A 15,316-nucleotide genomic window follows, 5' to 3' on the forward strand; every position below is an offset into this window, starting at 1 on the left:
CCAGCAAGCACTTAGGGTTGTAAGTGTAAGGACTCGGCGTGCTCTCTGCTGCCATTCAGTCCTTGGATGAGGTGGAACGGCCAGGGAGCCTAGGCAGCCGGTACCCAAGCAAAAGTGGGTTTATTGGAACACGGCCCCGCGTTCCTCAAAGCCCTGGGCGGTCCTGACGGCCTTCAAGCACCAACCGCCTCAGGAACCTCGAACCTGAACTTGGGCTTCTCTCCCGTAGGCCAGAGTTCTTCGGGAAACCAAGCCCATCCCCAACCTCATCTTCGCCATCGAGCAGTATGAGAAGTTCCTCATCTTCCTTTCCAAGAGGTCCAAGGTAGGCACACTGTCCTCCTGCCGGTCCATCTACCCGGAGGGGGCCTGCCGCTGACGCAGCCGGGCCGCGGGGAGGGCTGGGGCCTGAACCCTAACGTCACGTAGGAAACTAGTGGAGTCCCGTCGCCGTGGCTCAGGGCATTGACCTGGGAAGCAGGAGGTCAGGGTTCGATTCCCGGTCAGGGCACAGGCCCGGGTTGCAGGCTCCATCCCCAGTGTGGGGCGTGCAGGAGGCAGCCGATCAATGACTCTCTCATCATTGCCTCCCTGAAATCAACAAAAGTCTATTTAAAAAAAGAAAAAGACACTGGTGGGCAGGCAGGGCCAGGCATGTGCCTGTTAGGGAGGAACTGGGGGTGCCGGGACGCCCTGTGGGGGCGGCCGTGGGAGCAGGTGCCGCGCTTGCGTCCGTCCAGGTGAACCTGATGCAGCACATCAAGCTCAGCACCTCGCGGGACTTCAAGATCAAGGGCAACGTGCTGGACATGCTGCTCAGAGAGGAGGAGGAGGAGGAGGAGGAGGAGGAGGAGGAGGACGCCGACGAGAACGGAGAGGTCAGTGTCTGCTTCCGGCGGGAGTCCCGCCGCCTTCCCAAAGGCTGCTGGGAGCCTCCGCGGGGAAATGGGGGCAGTGGCCAGGCAGAATGGGCCGCCAGGCCGAGACCCAACCTCTCAAGAGGAGGATCACAAGCCTTGAGCCACACCCAGGCCCACACTTGTGTGCGTTTGGGGCTCACGTTTCCAGAAGGGGGCGGTGACGAAGCGAGGTCCGTCTGCAGGTGAAGCCTGGGAGCTGACTGCCCGGCCCCAGCATCCTGGCTCCGGACCCGGTTGCTTCCTCCTCGCCCTCCTCCCCCTGGCCGGTTCCACCCCTTTGCTTTCCGCAGTGTTTCCCAAAGTGTGGTCCGCGGACCCCCAGGGGCACGGGCAGAGTCTGGTGGGGTACGCGTGGCACCGGAGTTTGGTGGGGACAGGCACTGCACCGTGCTTAGCTGCCTCGTTCCACGTTCTCATGAGGACAAGGGGTCCTCAGCGTTACGAAAATTATAGAAGGGGGACACCTGTGTCAAATGTTTGGGAAACACTATTATAGCACACCCTGATAAACTGATTTCCGGCTGCTCAGCCCCACACTGTGCCCTGCAGGCCATGGCGCCCCCGCCTGGCCACTCCCCTGACCTACTTGGCCGGGAGGGGAGCGCTTTGTGACATCTGGGGCTCCTCTGCCATCCCGTCCCGGCACCTCCCTGGTTACAAAGGTCCGGAGACAAAGCGTGCGCTGCCTCCCTCGGCCTTCGGCGCGGCGGGCAGGGGAGGAAGGAAGGAAGCACACTCGCAGGCCAGTGAGAAGATAAAGGATCTGAGTTTATTTCCGGGCCTCTGAGCAGGGCGTTCCTCCCCCTAGGCCGCTGCGTCAGAGCACGGGGACCAGGACAAAGAACCGGCCAAGAAGAAAAGGAGAAAGGAAACGAAATGCCTGAGTTAATGTGCACTTTGGGGCTTCTGCTTCCCGTCTCCCCGACAAGCAACACCGCCCCTCGTCCGACAGCCCGCGCCACCGCCGGCCGGCCTCCTGGCCTGAACCCGTCGAAGCCGCTGCGCCTTCCCTGGCAGGCGGTCCTCCCGGCGGGCCCGCTCCTGGCAGAGCGCAGCCGAGAGCCTGAGAGTGGGCGCCGCGCACCCGGTGAGCTCCACGGGAGCGATGCTCGCCTCGCGGCTACGGGCCCGGCCGGCCCGGCCTCTCCAGGGAGCCTTTGGTGAGTTCCAGGACCTGGTAGATGTCCAGCGCCTCGCCTGCAAGACAGCACGTGGCTTCCGACCCCGTCCTGGGCCTCGGAGCTCGGGGGGGGGGGGGTCCCTGAGCTTTCTGTATAAAACGACCATCTTAGATTCGCTTTATGTAGAAAGGGGGCTTTGTGACTGGCGCTCGGGGCTCCGTTTCCTTCACCTAAGCACGCACTTTGATTTTGCACAATAAACCGTTAAACGTGGCTGGTGTGGTTGGTGAGGGCGAGGTGCAGAAGGGAGAACCAGAGCTGCCAATGCTCCTGTGAGCAGCTCCCGTCCCGCTCACAGGGGGCCCGGGGCACGTTGTAAACACGTAGCCCGCCTGCTTGCTAAGAGGGGGCTCGCCCTCTGGTGCCCGAGTCCCCCCATAACGAGAGAGACGAAGGCGCGAGCTCACCCTGGGGAATCCCGTATCTCCGCTCCATCCCAGTCGGGTTGGAGGGCGTCTTACAATCCATGGTCACTTCCTTCCTGAGACACCGGTCAATGTCGACGGCACTGAAAAATGCGACTGACTGGGGCAGGTCGTTGAGGCCCAGCTTGTGGGCAAACATGCACCTGCAAGAGACAGGCCTCCTCAGCGATGCCCTGCTGAGCGCCCAGACCCGTCACCGTCACCGCGAAGGGGCAGCCTGCATCCCGGGAGCCCCCGAGGCCCAGCCGCCGCCTCCCCACGCCCACAGGGAGACCCGGAGATGCGGGGATGGCACCCGGTGCTGATGTAACAACCTCCCTCGATTACTTCAGCATCAAGGACTTGCGTTAGCTTGTTACGCAAAGCCCCCTGGGATGCAGTGCAGAGGGCAGGAGCCGGTGCCACGTATGGTAAACACTCATGTGCCCGTTAATCCGGGGAGAGCGTGGCTCCCACACTGCTGGAGTGGCAGATCAACATGGACCTGCGCTGTCATTTCATTCAACCATGGACGTCAAACTCTATGAGAAAAGGCCACCCCATATATATGAGGTATAAACTATTTTACAACCACACTTGAGTTTCCCCATCAGCCATGTGCGAGAGGCGTTCACACACACACAAGGCGTGTGCCCAGAGGGGGCGCCATCGAGAGCCACCATGGGGCAGCACGGCCCCCGAGCTGCCTGCTCGCCGCGTCAGCGTTCTCGCCCGCGACCCTTTCAGACCGAGAAACCCCCGGAAGCCGAAGGCCAGCCTTGAGACTCTCACAGAGAAAAGCCACAGCCCCCACTTCCGGGGGCAGGCGCACCCGGAGGCGCCCCCACCTGGTGAGCAGGTTGCTGATCTGCAGGGCCAGGGCGGCGCGGTAGCGGTCCTCCGCCCGCACCAGGTAGCGGACCTCGTCGTGGATGCTGATGCAGAAGCGGCCGTCGATGGCGAACTCCTCCAGCAGCCACTTCATGGCCACGAGCATGAGGTGCAGGTAGTCCACCGCCGAGCTCTGCACCACCCAGTTCACCCGGCTGGTCATGAACTGCGGAGGGCGGGCGGGCGGGCACGGTGAGGGCTCTGTGCCTGCCTGCCTGCCTCCCTCCCTCCCTCCCGGCGTCCCCGGAGCCGCACCTCCCCCTGCGCCACCGCGGGCTCCAGGGCCCGGCTGATGCGGCAGCCCAGCACGGGCGTGCGTGGCTCGGCGGCCGTGGCGATGCTCTCCAGCTTGTTGAACATCTCCGACTCCGTGCCCCCCGTCCACATCCGCTCCGCGACCACGTTCCACTTCCTCCCGCGGGACCTGGGGACCGGGAACAGCATCCTCCCTCCGTATCCGCGGCGCTCCAGGGGCGCGCCCGGGCCCTCCTCCCCGCACAGCAGGGCCTCACTTCCTCGACGCCTCCTTCTGGATCTTGCGCAGGTCCTGCAGGGAGACGCAGCCGTCCTCGGTCCTCTCCACCGGGATGCGCAGCTGCCTCACCAGCCACTCGCCCTCCTCGGACAGCCGATACCTGGGGGCGGGTCGCCGCCGTCACGCCTGTGCCCAGCCCCGGGCCAGGAGCGCCCACCCCACGCACCGGGCCCCTGCCTGGCCCCACGGGCTCGCTTCTGAGGCAGAAGTGGGCACAGACACAGAAACGCACGCCCCCCGCCCTCCCCCCCACTGGGGATCGAGCCTGCAACCCGGGCATGTGCCCTTGACCGGAATCGAACCTGGGACCCTTCGGTCTGCAGGCCAACGCTCTACCCACTGAGCCACACCGGCCAGGGCAGGACTGGACGATTGAAATAACCCTCTGAGGAAACCTATTCGAGGCCGAGTTAAATGTCACAGCCGAAGGAGGAGAGCCAGGTAACAGAGGGCGGGCAGACGGGCAGCGAAGGGTAGGAGCGCAGGCCTGAGGCCCGAGGCGGGGCAGGGGGGCACGGACGAGGGGCAGGAACTCGCCTGCGCAGGCCCTTGGTGACGGCGTACATCTGCTGGGCCTTCTCGGCGGCCTCCTGGGCGCTGAGGCGGTGGTTGAACTGCATGAGCAGGCGCTCGGCGAAGGGCTGCCCGGCGCCGTAGATGCGGCCGTAGTTGAAGACCTTGGCGTGCTCGCGGCTGATGCCCACGGTGGCGGCCGTCTTGCTGTGCAGGTCGGTGCCCCTGCTCTTGCGGCCCTGCAGGGTCATCCACCCGAAGGCCGTGCAGCCTGGGGGCCGGAAGGGGGGAGCGCGAGGGGGCTCAGGAACGAGGCCCGGCCTGCCTGCCTCGCAGCGGGCTCTCCCTCCCGCCGGCTGTGCCGGCCGTGCCGGCCCCGCTGCTCCCGCCCACCGTGCATGCCCGCGAAGTGGGCGTCGCCCAGCACCGCCGCGATCCACAGCTCCTGCGAGTCCACGTCGGCGCCCACCAGGACGTAGCCGGGCGGGGCCTGCACCATGGCCTTCAGCTCGCTGCCCACGCGGTCGGGCTGCAGGGAGAGACAAAACCCTGAGGCGTGTACCCACTCCGGCCGGGGCAGCAGCCGGCAGGTAAGGGCCTCCCCGCTCTGCACCGGCCCCCTCTAACCGCACGGCTGTGGCATCGCGCCTGTCGGCGTCGCTGGCAGCAGGTGCCAGAACATGCATGCTTCCTGGGAATGGCTGGCTTGTGCCTGACCCCGATCTCGGGGGCCCTCTGCAGCCCCCGTTCCTGGCCACATCGGAGAGGGCAGGCAGGGACCGGGGTGCGGGGGGGAGGGGGCGCGTACCCGGGCGTTGCTGGCCGTGAGCCACGTGGGCTCCACAGCCCTGCGGGTGATGGTGCCGGCCGTCACCACCTGGGGCAGGATGGCCCCGTAGCGGCTCTCCTCGTCGTAATCGGGGTGCCTGGTGGGGGGCAGAGAACACAGCCTCAGCAGCCTGCTGTGTCCGAGGACCACCCGCCCCCACTCCTGTCCCCCAGCCGCTGGGCAAGCCGTACCTGGTCACAGCGCGGGGCAGGGCCGACCTGGGCAGCCACACCACCATCTGGGAGCTGGGGGGCGGACGGTTCGAGGCTCAGCACAGCCCCCAACCCTTCCCACGGGTCCCGCTGCCCAGCTTCCGGCTGCTGGCTGTGCCTGCTCCTACCCAGCCCCATGCCTGCTCCTACCCACCCCCATCCTGCGGCCACCTGGGGCCCTAGGATCTGCCAGGCGGGAGCCTGTGCCATCGGAGAACCCGAGCTGGCAGGGGTGGGAGGACGGGGAACGGGTCCTACAATACCATCCTCTGTAAGCAGGGCAGCTGGGCTGTCCGCTCAGCACAGGCCCCGTCAGGGGCCCTGGGGGAGGCAGCCCAGGCCGCAGGAACCTGCCAGGGACAGATGGGCACGCCCGTGCCCCATGGCGCCCACCTGATCCGCTTGTGGGCGTTCCTCCAGAAAGAAATCATCTTGTTGATTTCCAAGGCGCGGGGCCCGCTGGCGCCTCCCGGGCCCGCCTGCAGGGTGCCGTCCTCCATCTTGGGCAGGAAGTCCTTGGCGAAGGGGCTGCCCACGTTGCAGCTGTTGCCGTCCTGGGGGGGGGGGGACGACGACGGGAGCGGGGGCTGGGGGCGGGTGGCAGGCCCCTGGCTGGGGCCCCGGTGCCCTGCGCGCTCTGCCTCACGGCCCCCAGATGGCGGCCTGCCGGGAGCCCTGAGCACGGACACGGACGGACGGACGGGCGGGCGGGCGGGCGGGCGCCAGCCAGGACACTCACCTTGTGTGGCAGCTTGAAGAACCAGCAGCCGGGGATGTCCACGTCGTGGTAAGGCCCGTTGCCGTGGTGATAGGCAGGCTGGCTGGCTTTGGGGCCGCCAGCCGCAGTCTGTGGGGCCGCACACCTAGATCAGGCCCTGCCCCGGCACCTGCCTTCTGCAAGGGCAGGGGGCGTGGGCCGGGGCAGGGGGGGACAGGGGCCTAGGACGCTGAGCTGGGGCAGGGCTGGGGCAGGCCGGCCACCACGTCTCCGGCTTCCTCCCGGGCCTTCCCACAAAAGCGGGGCCACCACTGGGGTGCTGGTGGAGAGCTGATGCTCGGGTATAAGGAGGCCCCGGCCGCCAGGACCCTGCCAACCCCCCCGGGAACTGAGCATGCGCCCCACTCACCGGCGCGGGGGGCTGCCCCGGGACTGCCGCCTCCATGCCGTCCGCCTTGGCCTCATCCTGCACCTCCAAGCAGCCCAGCTCCTCCACCTGGACGGGTCCGGGTACCAAGGGGTTGAAGCAGGAGGCTGGGTTGGCCGGAGTCCCAGGCCGGCCCGGGTGAGAGCTGGGCACGCCCGTGCCCCGCGCCCCCGCCCCCGCCCCCGCCCCCGGAGGGCGCGGCGCCCACCCTCACCATCTGCCACTGGGCGCTGCTCTCGCTGAACAGGAATTCCTCGGCCAGGGGCGCCGCCTGCGGCTCCGGCCGCCGCTTCCCCTGCTCGGCGCAGTGCTTCCCGTACAGGGACTCGATGGCTCTGCACCGAGTGACTCTGGTTAGGGTGCCGCCCTGGGCCGGGGCCTCCCACAATCCCGTGTTTAGTCCCCAGAATCAGCCCTGAGCGGAAGCGGGCGGCTAAATCGCAAGTGACACAGCCAGGGGGGGCAGGCTGGACCGACTCTATCTAAGCTGGGTCTCTCCGGCAGGCAGGGAGGGTCCCTGAGCTCGCCTTCCCGCCCTGCCCCAGCCGCAGCCTCACCTGTAGGGGCAGGCCACCCCCGCGGGCGGCACCTGAGCCAGGTTGTCCCGCCGCCCAGGCACCAGGTACCCCCAGCCGTGCCGCTCCGAGAAGTGCAGGGGGAAGCCGTCCCAGGTCAGCGCCATGAGCTTGGGCGTGACGCGCATCTGCAGGCTGAGGAGGCTGGGGCCCGGGGCCCAGGCGGGGTCATCCAGCCGGGGGCAGAGCTTCCGGTACCACCTGTGCCCGGAGGGGAAGGGCCAAGTGTGACTGCCAGGCAGGCTCTCTGCCCGGGACGTGCCCCGCCCGCCAAGGCCAAGGCCAAGGCCTCCGCTGCCCCTCTCCCCCTCTGGGAAGCAGCCTGGAACCCCCGTGGAGGCCGCAGGATCACTGAAAGGTCCCACTGGACTGTCTGCAGCCAGGGGCCCGGCCTGCCCAGGGCACTTCCTGTCCTGCAGGGCCACCGCCCATTGCAACAAGCAGTTTTGCCCTGCGCCTTCTCTCCCACCCACCCTACCCCCGCCTCGGTTCTCGGGACACTCCATGCCATCAGAGCTGTCTCTCACTTGATGGTCACCCTGGCTGCCCCTATTCTCCCAACTCCGCCCCTCTGCGAGGCTCAGTGGAGGGCCACCTCCTTCAGGAAGCCTTCCCTGATTGCCCCAGGCAGTCAGGCACTCCCCCTGGTCTGCGTGCCTGGCAACACAGGGTGAAGGTGCTCCGGGAAGGTCCCATCTGCACCCTCCGGGCTGCCGGGCGGCACACAGCCGATGCTCAGGGAGCCGGGCAGAGGGCACCAGCTGAGAGCAGGCATGGAGGCAGCAGGCACCAACAGCAGCGTGCCTCCCCGTGCGGGGGCCCGGAGCAGGGCACCCTGGGGCGGGAAGGGGCCGGGGCTCACCCGGGGTGGCCGGGAAGGTGCTGCGGCCGCTTGGGCAGGAGCTCCGTGGTCCCCTTCAGCTGCTCCAAGCAGGCGCGGGCCGCGGCCGCCCGCTGCAGCTCCTCCTCCTCGCTGGGGGGGCCGGGGTCTGCGGGGCAGGGAGGGTCTCAGACAGACCTGCCCCGCCTGCTGAAGGCGGGAGCGGCACCGTCCCAGGGCCCGTCTCTGCCCACCTTCTGCCCGAGCGCCCACCTTCCTGGTCCTGGGCGTCACCAGCGGCCCCGGCGCCCTCGGCGGGCACCTCGCTGGCGGCAGCCGGCTCCTTCCGCTTCGCCCTCTTCACCTTCTTCTGCTTGAACTCCTGCAGGTCCCACTCCAGGTCCCAGAGCCAGGGGTCGTCTCTGTACCTGCCAGTGCGCCCGGGCAGCGCTGAGCCACGCCGAGAGCCAGCCCCGGGCCGCGCCCCGCCCGCCCGCCCGCCCGCCCGGCCGCTACCTCTCCCCGGACAGCAGCTGGCAGGCGTCGTTGGCGAGGTCCATGAGCGACTTCTTCATCTCCCGCTGCAGCTCCTCGTACGTGCTCTGCGCCTCCGCCAGGTAGCGCTCCCAGTTCTGGTTGACGGGCAGGTAGGACACCCCCATCTCCAGCATGCCGGCCAGCGTCACCGGGTGGGGACACCTGGGGGGCGGGCACACACGGGGCTGCCACACACGATCGCAGGAGGAAGGCGCTGGTCCGATCCCCGTCCCAGGCAAAGCTCAGCTCTGCGGCCACACAGACGGGGCTCAAACCATTAGGCTCTCCGGCCACAGGGCCTGGGAACCGCTCCCCTCTCTCTGAGCCTCGGTCCCTTCATCCATAAAACGGACTCAGTCCCTTGCACGTTCTGAGAGAGGTGTTGCTAGGTGACCGCCACCGTGCGGACACGGGAGGGGCACCCACAAACCGAGTTGGCCCGGCCCCCGCCCACCTTGGCTCTAAAACAGCTCAGGCTCCGGCTCCAGAGCTGTCACGCGTCGGCCTGCAGACTGAAGGGTCCCAGGTTCGATTCCGGTCAAGGGCTTGTACCTTGGTTGCGGGTACATCCCCACTGGGGGATGTGCAGGAGGCAGCTGAAACGCTGGAGGCAACGCTAACACAGCGGCAAGCATTTGTGTGTCTGAGCGTCTCAACATGGAAGAGATACAGTAAAGTCCTAACCGGTGTGGCTCAGTGGATAGAGCGTCGGGTTCAAGTCTGGTCAAGGGCACCTACTTTGGTCGTAGGCTCGATCCTGACCCTGGTTGGGGCAGGCGCAGGAGACAACCAATCGATGTGTCTCTCTCACATCGATGTTTCTCTCTCTCACTCTCTCTCTCTCTCTCCCCCCACTCTTTCTAAAAATCAATGGAAAAATATCCTCAGTTGAGGATTAACAAAAGAAAAAAAAAAAAGATATGGTAAAAACACAGTATAAAAGATAAAATGTGGCCCTAACCGGTTTGGCCCAGTGGATAGAGAGTCAGCCCGTGGACTGAAGGGTCCCGGGTTCGATTCCGGTCAAGTATCTTGGTTTCGGGCACATCCCCGGTAGGGAGTGTGCAGGGGGTAGCTGACAGATGTTTCTCTCTCAACAATGTTTCAAAATCTCTCCTTCTCCCTTCCTCTCTGTAGAAAATGTATTTAAAAAAGGGAAAAAATATAAAGATAAAGTGTGTGTTTGTACAGAAGACAAGATACTATGTAGCAAGAACTCTCGTCTGGACCGGAAGCCCTGAGCACCGGGTGCTTAAAGAACGGGGCCCACGCACAGGAAGCTCCAGCACAGCCCGCAGACTCCCTGCAGGGCCTGCAGACACCCAGAGTCCGGGCCCAGGCGGCTCCCCTCTTCCAGCCCAGAAAGGCCAAGGCCAAGGCCAAGGCCACGGCCACGGCCCTGAGCCCAGGAACGGCCGCCCGCCCGCCCCGACGGCTCCGCTGGGCCGCACTCACCGCTCCAGGAAGAGCGGCAGCTGCTGCTGGAAGACCTCGTAGGTGGCCCACACGTCCTGGGCGCAGTACTGCATCAGGTCCTGGCGGGGGCGACAGGAAGGCGCTGGGTGGGCGGCCGGGGCCGGCGCGGCCTCGGCCACCCCCTCCCCCCGGAGCCCCCCGCAGCCCCGCACCTGGAAATTGTCGCGGACGTCCTTCATGCTGCCCTTGACAAAGAGCTCGCGGGGCTCCTTCTCCAAGGCCGGCCCCCCCACGTACAGGCTGTGCACATCCGCCAGGTTGTTGACGCTGCTCACGTCCAGCCAGTCCCAGGAGGAGATCTGGGGCCGGAGCAAGGGGCATAGCACCGAGCTCAGCCACAAGGGGTCCCAAAGCCCCCGTGTGTCGTGTGTCGTGTGTGTGTGTGTGTGTGTGTGTGTGTCGTCCCGCCCCCCCCCACCCCCACCCCCCGTCCCCCAGCGCGTCCTCACCGCCGGGCCGCTGCCTTCGCTCCGGGACTTCGGGGCTCGCCGTGTGGCCTGCCGGGCCTTGTGCCTGCCCTGCTTGGCCGCCATCCACAGGCTGCGCTGGTAGCTGCTCAGCCCCGAGATGGCCATGTGCATGCTCATGGTGTCCAGGAAGCGTATGCGGGAGCCCTGGGGACAGGCCGAGGCTGAGGGCCCCCGCACCCCGCTCCCCCCCCGAAAATAACTTGAAAAGAAGGTTAAGAATTGTCACGAGTGTACACCAGGCATGTGTCTGACCAGCACTGCTGTGCACGCCCGGACCCTGACCTGGGAGGGTTCTAGCCCGCCCTGAAGGTGCAGACCCGGCTCGATCCCAACGCCCAGGTCCTCCCCAGCACCTGGCGCAGCGCGGAGGGGCACCCCGGGCACGGAGTGGCCAGAGCAAGGCCTACTGAGCTGGCAGGCGCAACCCCAAGCTCCGTAGCCCTGAGCAAGTGGGCAAGGCTGAGCCTCAGCACCCTCAGCTGCCCTTCCCCCAGGCTGTCGGGAGAACACGATGATAAGGCATCTTCATAGAGTTACGGATTGTTACAACTACCCCTGGCCGGTGTGGCTCAGTGGATAGAGCGTCGGCCTGCTACGGACGGAAGGGTCCCGGTTTGATTCCGGTCAAGGGCACAGGCCCGGATTGCAGGCTCAGTCCCCACTAGGAGGCGTGCAGGAGGCAGCCGATCCATGATCCTCTCTCATCATTGATGTTTCTAGCTCTCTCTCTCCTCCCCCTTCCTCTTTGAAATCAATAAAGATACGTTTCTAAAGAAAATAACTTGAAAAGAAGGTTAAGAATTGTCACGACTGTACACCAGGCATGTGTCTGACCAGGCTGCCCGGTGCCACACACGGAGGGCACACCCTGTGCTGTGACAGCCAGGCCTGGAGCAGGCTGGCGGGCAGCGCGTCCCCCACCCCCGTCCCCAAGACCAGCCCAGGGCCCTCACCTGGATGCGGTACTGCTCCCGGATGTGGGCCCGGTCAAAGGACACGTTGTGCCCCACCACCAGCTGCTCCCGCCCCTCTCGCGGGGCGGGGCCGGCCGGGGCCTCCAGGGGGATGAGGTCAGCCGGCGACAGCTGGCTGGTCCAGGAGTAACGCTCTTCCACCAGCCGCCGGCTGCACCAGGAATACCTGAGGGGGGAGAGGAAGGCGGCTTCAGCAAAGGGGCTTCCACGTTCCGCTCCCTGGCACCCATCCACAGGCTGCCATCCCTAACCACTGAGCCACACCGGCCGACCCCCCCCCCCGCCCCCCGCGGCCAGGCCACACCAGCAGCTGGGACACCAGGGAGCCCCAATGGGTGTTCCTAACCCTCACAGCGAGGCCAGGCGGGGCAGGGCGGGGGTATGTGTTGGGGGTGGTTGCAAAAGCTCCCACAGGCCGAAACCGGTTTGGCTCAGTGGCTAGAGCGTCGGCCTGCGGACTGAAAGGTCCCAGGTTCGATTCCGGCCAAGGGCATGTGCCTTGGCTGCGGGCACATCCCCAGTAGGGCGTGTGCAAGAGGCAGCTGACCGATGATTCTCTCTCATCAATGTTTCTAACTCTCTCTCCCTCTCCCTTCCTCTCTGTAAAAAACTCAATAAAATACATATTTTTTTTTAAAAGTTGGGAGAGGAAAGAGGCGGAAGCGGGAAGGGGACTTCCACTCAGTGATCAGAATACAAGCCTTTCCTGCCCAACGGTTTCCTCGTTTCCTTTCGGCCGCTGAGGCCTCCTTGACCCTCTCTGACGATGGGCGGTGCCCCCCGTGTGACCATCGAGTTATGTGAGCACCGAGATTCTCACCTCGGCTTACTGTCACCCGGAGACACGGCCCTGCACTGCTCTTCCCGCCGTGAACACCCCTCTCCCCGCCCCGCCTCGCCGCCCCACTCCCAGCTGCACAGCGAACAGTCCGCAGCTTTCCTCACAAAGGACCCGCTTCCAGGAGAAACGAAGACCCCGCCGACTTTTTCTGCGAAGCATGAAGGCTGTCAATAGTGTTTTTTAATCGTGGAATGAAGACTGAAAAAGGGGGAGGGACAGACAGCACTGCCATCATTGTTTGGGAAAGGTGCGTGGCACTTTTAGAAAGTGACTTAAAAAGAAAAGGGGCAAAAATCAAATAAAGTAAAAAAAAAAATCAAAGGAGATGAGATAGACCTTTGGGTGGGGAAGGGGAATGCCTGCTTGGGAGGCTGTGTTTAGAAACTGGGGGGTCCTCAGGGGGATGCTAACATTGGAAAAGGGGGTGTGGGGGCGTCTGGCATTTATGGGAGCAGCAAGGATGTTAAATGTCTTTTTTTTTTTTTTTTTTTTGATTTTTTACAACCAAGGCACACACCCTTGACCGGAATCGAACCCGGGACCTTTCAGACTGCAGGCTGACGCTCTATCCACTGAGCCACACCGGTCCTGGCCTATTTCATTATTTTAAAAGATATATATTTTTATTGATTTCAGAGAGAAAGGAAGAAGGAGAAAGAGCTAGAAACATCCATGATGAGCGTCATCGATCGGCTGCCCACACCGCAGCAAGCGCCCTGGACTGGAATCGAACCCACAACCTCCCGGATCCTAGGTCAGCGCTCAGGCACGGACGGAGCTCAGTACATGCTCCTTGAACCCAAACTGGTAAGATGGCCCCCCAACCCCGAGCCCCAGCCCCCACTCACCAGGCCGAGGGGGTTATGGCCACCGCCAGCGTGGGGCAGGTTCCCTCTGCCAAGCAGACCTCCACGTCGAACACCAGGGCCCGCCCCTCGGGGGTGGCCACGGGTGCGGCCTCCCCCGCGGGGCCGTACCGGGTCCAGCCCTCCGCCCAGGCCCAGCTCGGGGGCCTGGGGGGCGGCTGGGCCTGCAGCAGCGAGTGCGCCGCCTGCAGGTAGGGCAGGCTCTGCTTCTGCGCCAGCAGGCGGAAGTGCCCGTCCAGGCTGCCCCCGTAGAGGGGCGGCAGGCGCAGCTCCACGTCGGGCAGGGGGGCGCCCGGCTGCCCCCACAGCCCGTGCCTCTGCAGGTGCTGCACGCTGCGGCGCACCGCGGGCTCGCCGGGCGCCGCCCCGCCGCCGCCGGGCCCGAAGATCTGCTCGTGGAGCCCCCTCGAGAGCATCTGGATGTGCAAGGGGTTGTGCCGCAGCTGCGCGTCCCCCGAGGAGGGCACCGGCCGCGGCGGCGGCTGCTGCTGCTGCTGCTGCTGCTGCTGCCCGTCGCTGGGGCCGGGGCCGGAGCCGGAGCTGCACGCCCAGCGCCCCCGAGCTGCTGGCCCCGGCCCCGGCCCGGGCCCGGGGGCGGCGGAGCCGGCCACTGTCCTCCAGAGCAGGCGGCTCATGGTGGGTGCAGGGCGCCCCCCGCTGGGATTGGGGAGCCCCGGCTTTGGGCTCCAGCTTGGCTGCTTTTTTTTTACTGGCGGCTGCAAGACGTGCAGGGAGACGCGTCCTGTCTCTGTCTTCCCGGCAGGGAGATGGGCCTGACCATGCCTGCCGTCCAACCCGCAATCCTGGAGGAGACAGACAGGCGGTGGATACAGAGTTATTGCACACGCGTCACCTGTTCTTCCCGGGGCGCTTCCTGCGTGCCAGGGGCCTTTTCTCAGCTAAACAAGCTGGGGAGCTACCGACACCCCCGCTGGGTAAACCGGGGTTCACGTCGGCTCCTCGGGGAAGGGGGGGGCGGGGGGAGGGAGGCACCCAGATTCCGGGGGCGGACGCGGGTGGGAAGCCCGGGCCCGGCTCCCAGCGGCTGCGTGACCTTGGGCAACAAGCGCCTTAGGCCCCGATCTGCCTGCTCTGTTAAAACGGGGTTCGGGATTCTGCCCTTCGGGGTGCTGGTTTGGGGGACAAGGGCACACGTCGCGGGGCCTTGGGCCGAGCCCGGTAAGTAGAGGCGGCCACGATCGCCAAAGCCACGGCCCGAGGGCCTAGCGCCAGGAGGTGACAGCACTCGGATTCGAACCCGCTATCCGCCGGGCCCCCCCCCTCCCCCGCCTCCACCCACGCCCAGCCGCCCGGCCGCAGGTGCCCCGCGGCGGCCCCCGCCGGCTCCCGGCCCAGCTCCCAGGCTGGAGAGGGAGGGGCCGCGCCGCCGCTCCGAGACCCGGCCTCCCCGGCGCTGAACCCGCGGAAACCTCGGTCCGCCTGGGGCCTCCGGGCCTGCGGCTCCCGCGCGGCCTACGCAGCCTCGGGGTGGCGTGCGGCCTCCCCGCGCCCCCGCGCGCTCCGCCGGCCGCCGCGACTTCCCGTCTGCGCCGCGCACGGGCCCCGCGGCTTCCCCGGGAGGCGGGCGGGGAGACTCCCCCGCGCGGCCAATGGGAAGCCCGCAAATGGACCGGTCCGCCCGCGGGGGGGGAAGGAGACTTCCGGGTGCGCCCGCCCAGCGAAACCCTGGGAATCGGGGTCCAGCCTCCCCCCGCTCGAGGAGCAGTTGGGTCGGTCCAAGGCGCAAACGTGATCGTGAGGCTTTTTAGCCGATCCAAAGGGCCCGGAATCTCGGGTGGCCGCGTGGCCTAATGGATAAGGCGTCTGACTTCGGATCAGAAGATTGCAGGTTCGAGTCCTGCCGCGGTCGGTCGTGGGGGTTTGGTCATACTTTTTCGATTTATCCCGCGAGTGAAGCGCTCAGAATGCTCTGGACCCTGGGGACGCCCGGACCCGCGGAAGTAACGGTTCCCACACTCCACGCTCCGCACGGAAATCCCGGTTGCAATTCAATGGATACGCGGTTAACGGAAAAGGAGTCCCTCTTCCCTTGTCAGCCCCGTGCGGGCCCCCTCCCCCTCGCCTGGTTAAAAGCGCTGCCTAGTGTTGAACCCCAATCTGACCCCC

The 15,316-nt window shown here is 66.0% G+C and overlaps 2 protein-coding genes and 1 non-coding gene across 8 annotated transcripts in view; 2 read left to right on the forward strand and 1 right to left on the reverse strand.

Annotated features, from left to right (window-relative positions):
• FANCI (FA complementation group I) overlaps nt 1–2,314 on the forward strand; it is a 34,658-nt gene extending 32,344 nt beyond the window's left edge. For 3 of the 4 annotated variants that reach the window (XM_045572030.1, XM_045572028.1, XM_045572029.1), the window contains exons 36-38: nt 230–325; nt 741–878; nt 1,729–2,314. In XM_045572030.1, coding sequence (XP_045427986.1) covers nt 230–325; nt 741–878; nt 1,729–1,809 — 315 coding nt within the window. In that variant the 3' untranslated portion in view covers nt 1,810–2,314. The remainder of the gene's footprint in view (nt 1–229; nt 326–740; nt 879–1,728) is intronic. The other variant, XM_045572031.1, reaches the window with a different exon arrangement.
• On the reverse strand, nt 1,668–14,750 carry POLG (DNA polymerase gamma, catalytic subunit). 3 transcript variants are annotated; one of them, XM_036411822.2, is made up of 23 exons: nt 14,620–14,750; nt 13,172–13,992; nt 11,462–11,648; nt 10,488–10,652; nt 10,191–10,337; nt 10,018–10,097; nt 8,542–8,724; nt 8,299–8,453; nt 8,068–8,194; nt 7,188–7,406; nt 6,845–6,965; nt 6,613–6,699; nt 6,225–6,332; nt 5,879–6,039; nt 5,465–5,518; nt 5,253–5,370; nt 4,838–4,973; nt 4,469–4,715; nt 3,909–4,031; nt 3,652–3,820; nt 3,354–3,562; nt 2,509–2,669; nt 1,668–2,117 (listed from the first exon to the last, which is right to left on the reverse strand). In XM_036411822.2, exons 2-23 carry the CDS (start codon nt 13,822–13,824, stop codon nt 2,041–2,043), a joined length of 3,687 nt encoding a protein of 1,228 aa, XP_036267715.1. In that variant the 5' UTR covers nt 13,825–13,992; nt 14,620–14,750; the 3' UTR covers nt 1,668–2,040. The 3 variants fall into 3 exon arrangements, with proteins under 3 accessions (XP_036267715.1, XP_036267716.1, XP_045427988.1); XM_036411823.2 differs by having other exon boundaries at nt 14,610–14,722; XM_045572032.1 differs by lacking the exon at nt 10,488–10,652.
• A 236-nt stretch (nt 14,751–14,986) lies between these two features.
• Nucleotides 14,987–15,059, forward strand: TRNAR-UCG. The gene has a single exon. It is a non-coding gene; the product is annotated as a tRNA-Arg (tRNA).
• Nucleotides 15,060–15,316: the final 257 nt, after the last annotated feature.

The sequence above is a fragment of the Pipistrellus kuhlii genome, unplaced genomic scaffold (assembly GCF_014108245.1).
Source record: "Pipistrellus kuhlii isolate mPipKuh1 unplaced genomic scaffold, mPipKuh1.p scaffold_m20_p_42, whole genome shotgun sequence".
In the NCBI taxonomy this organism is placed as follows: domain Eukaryota; kingdom Metazoa; phylum Chordata; class Mammalia; order Chiroptera; family Vespertilionidae; genus Pipistrellus; species Pipistrellus kuhlii.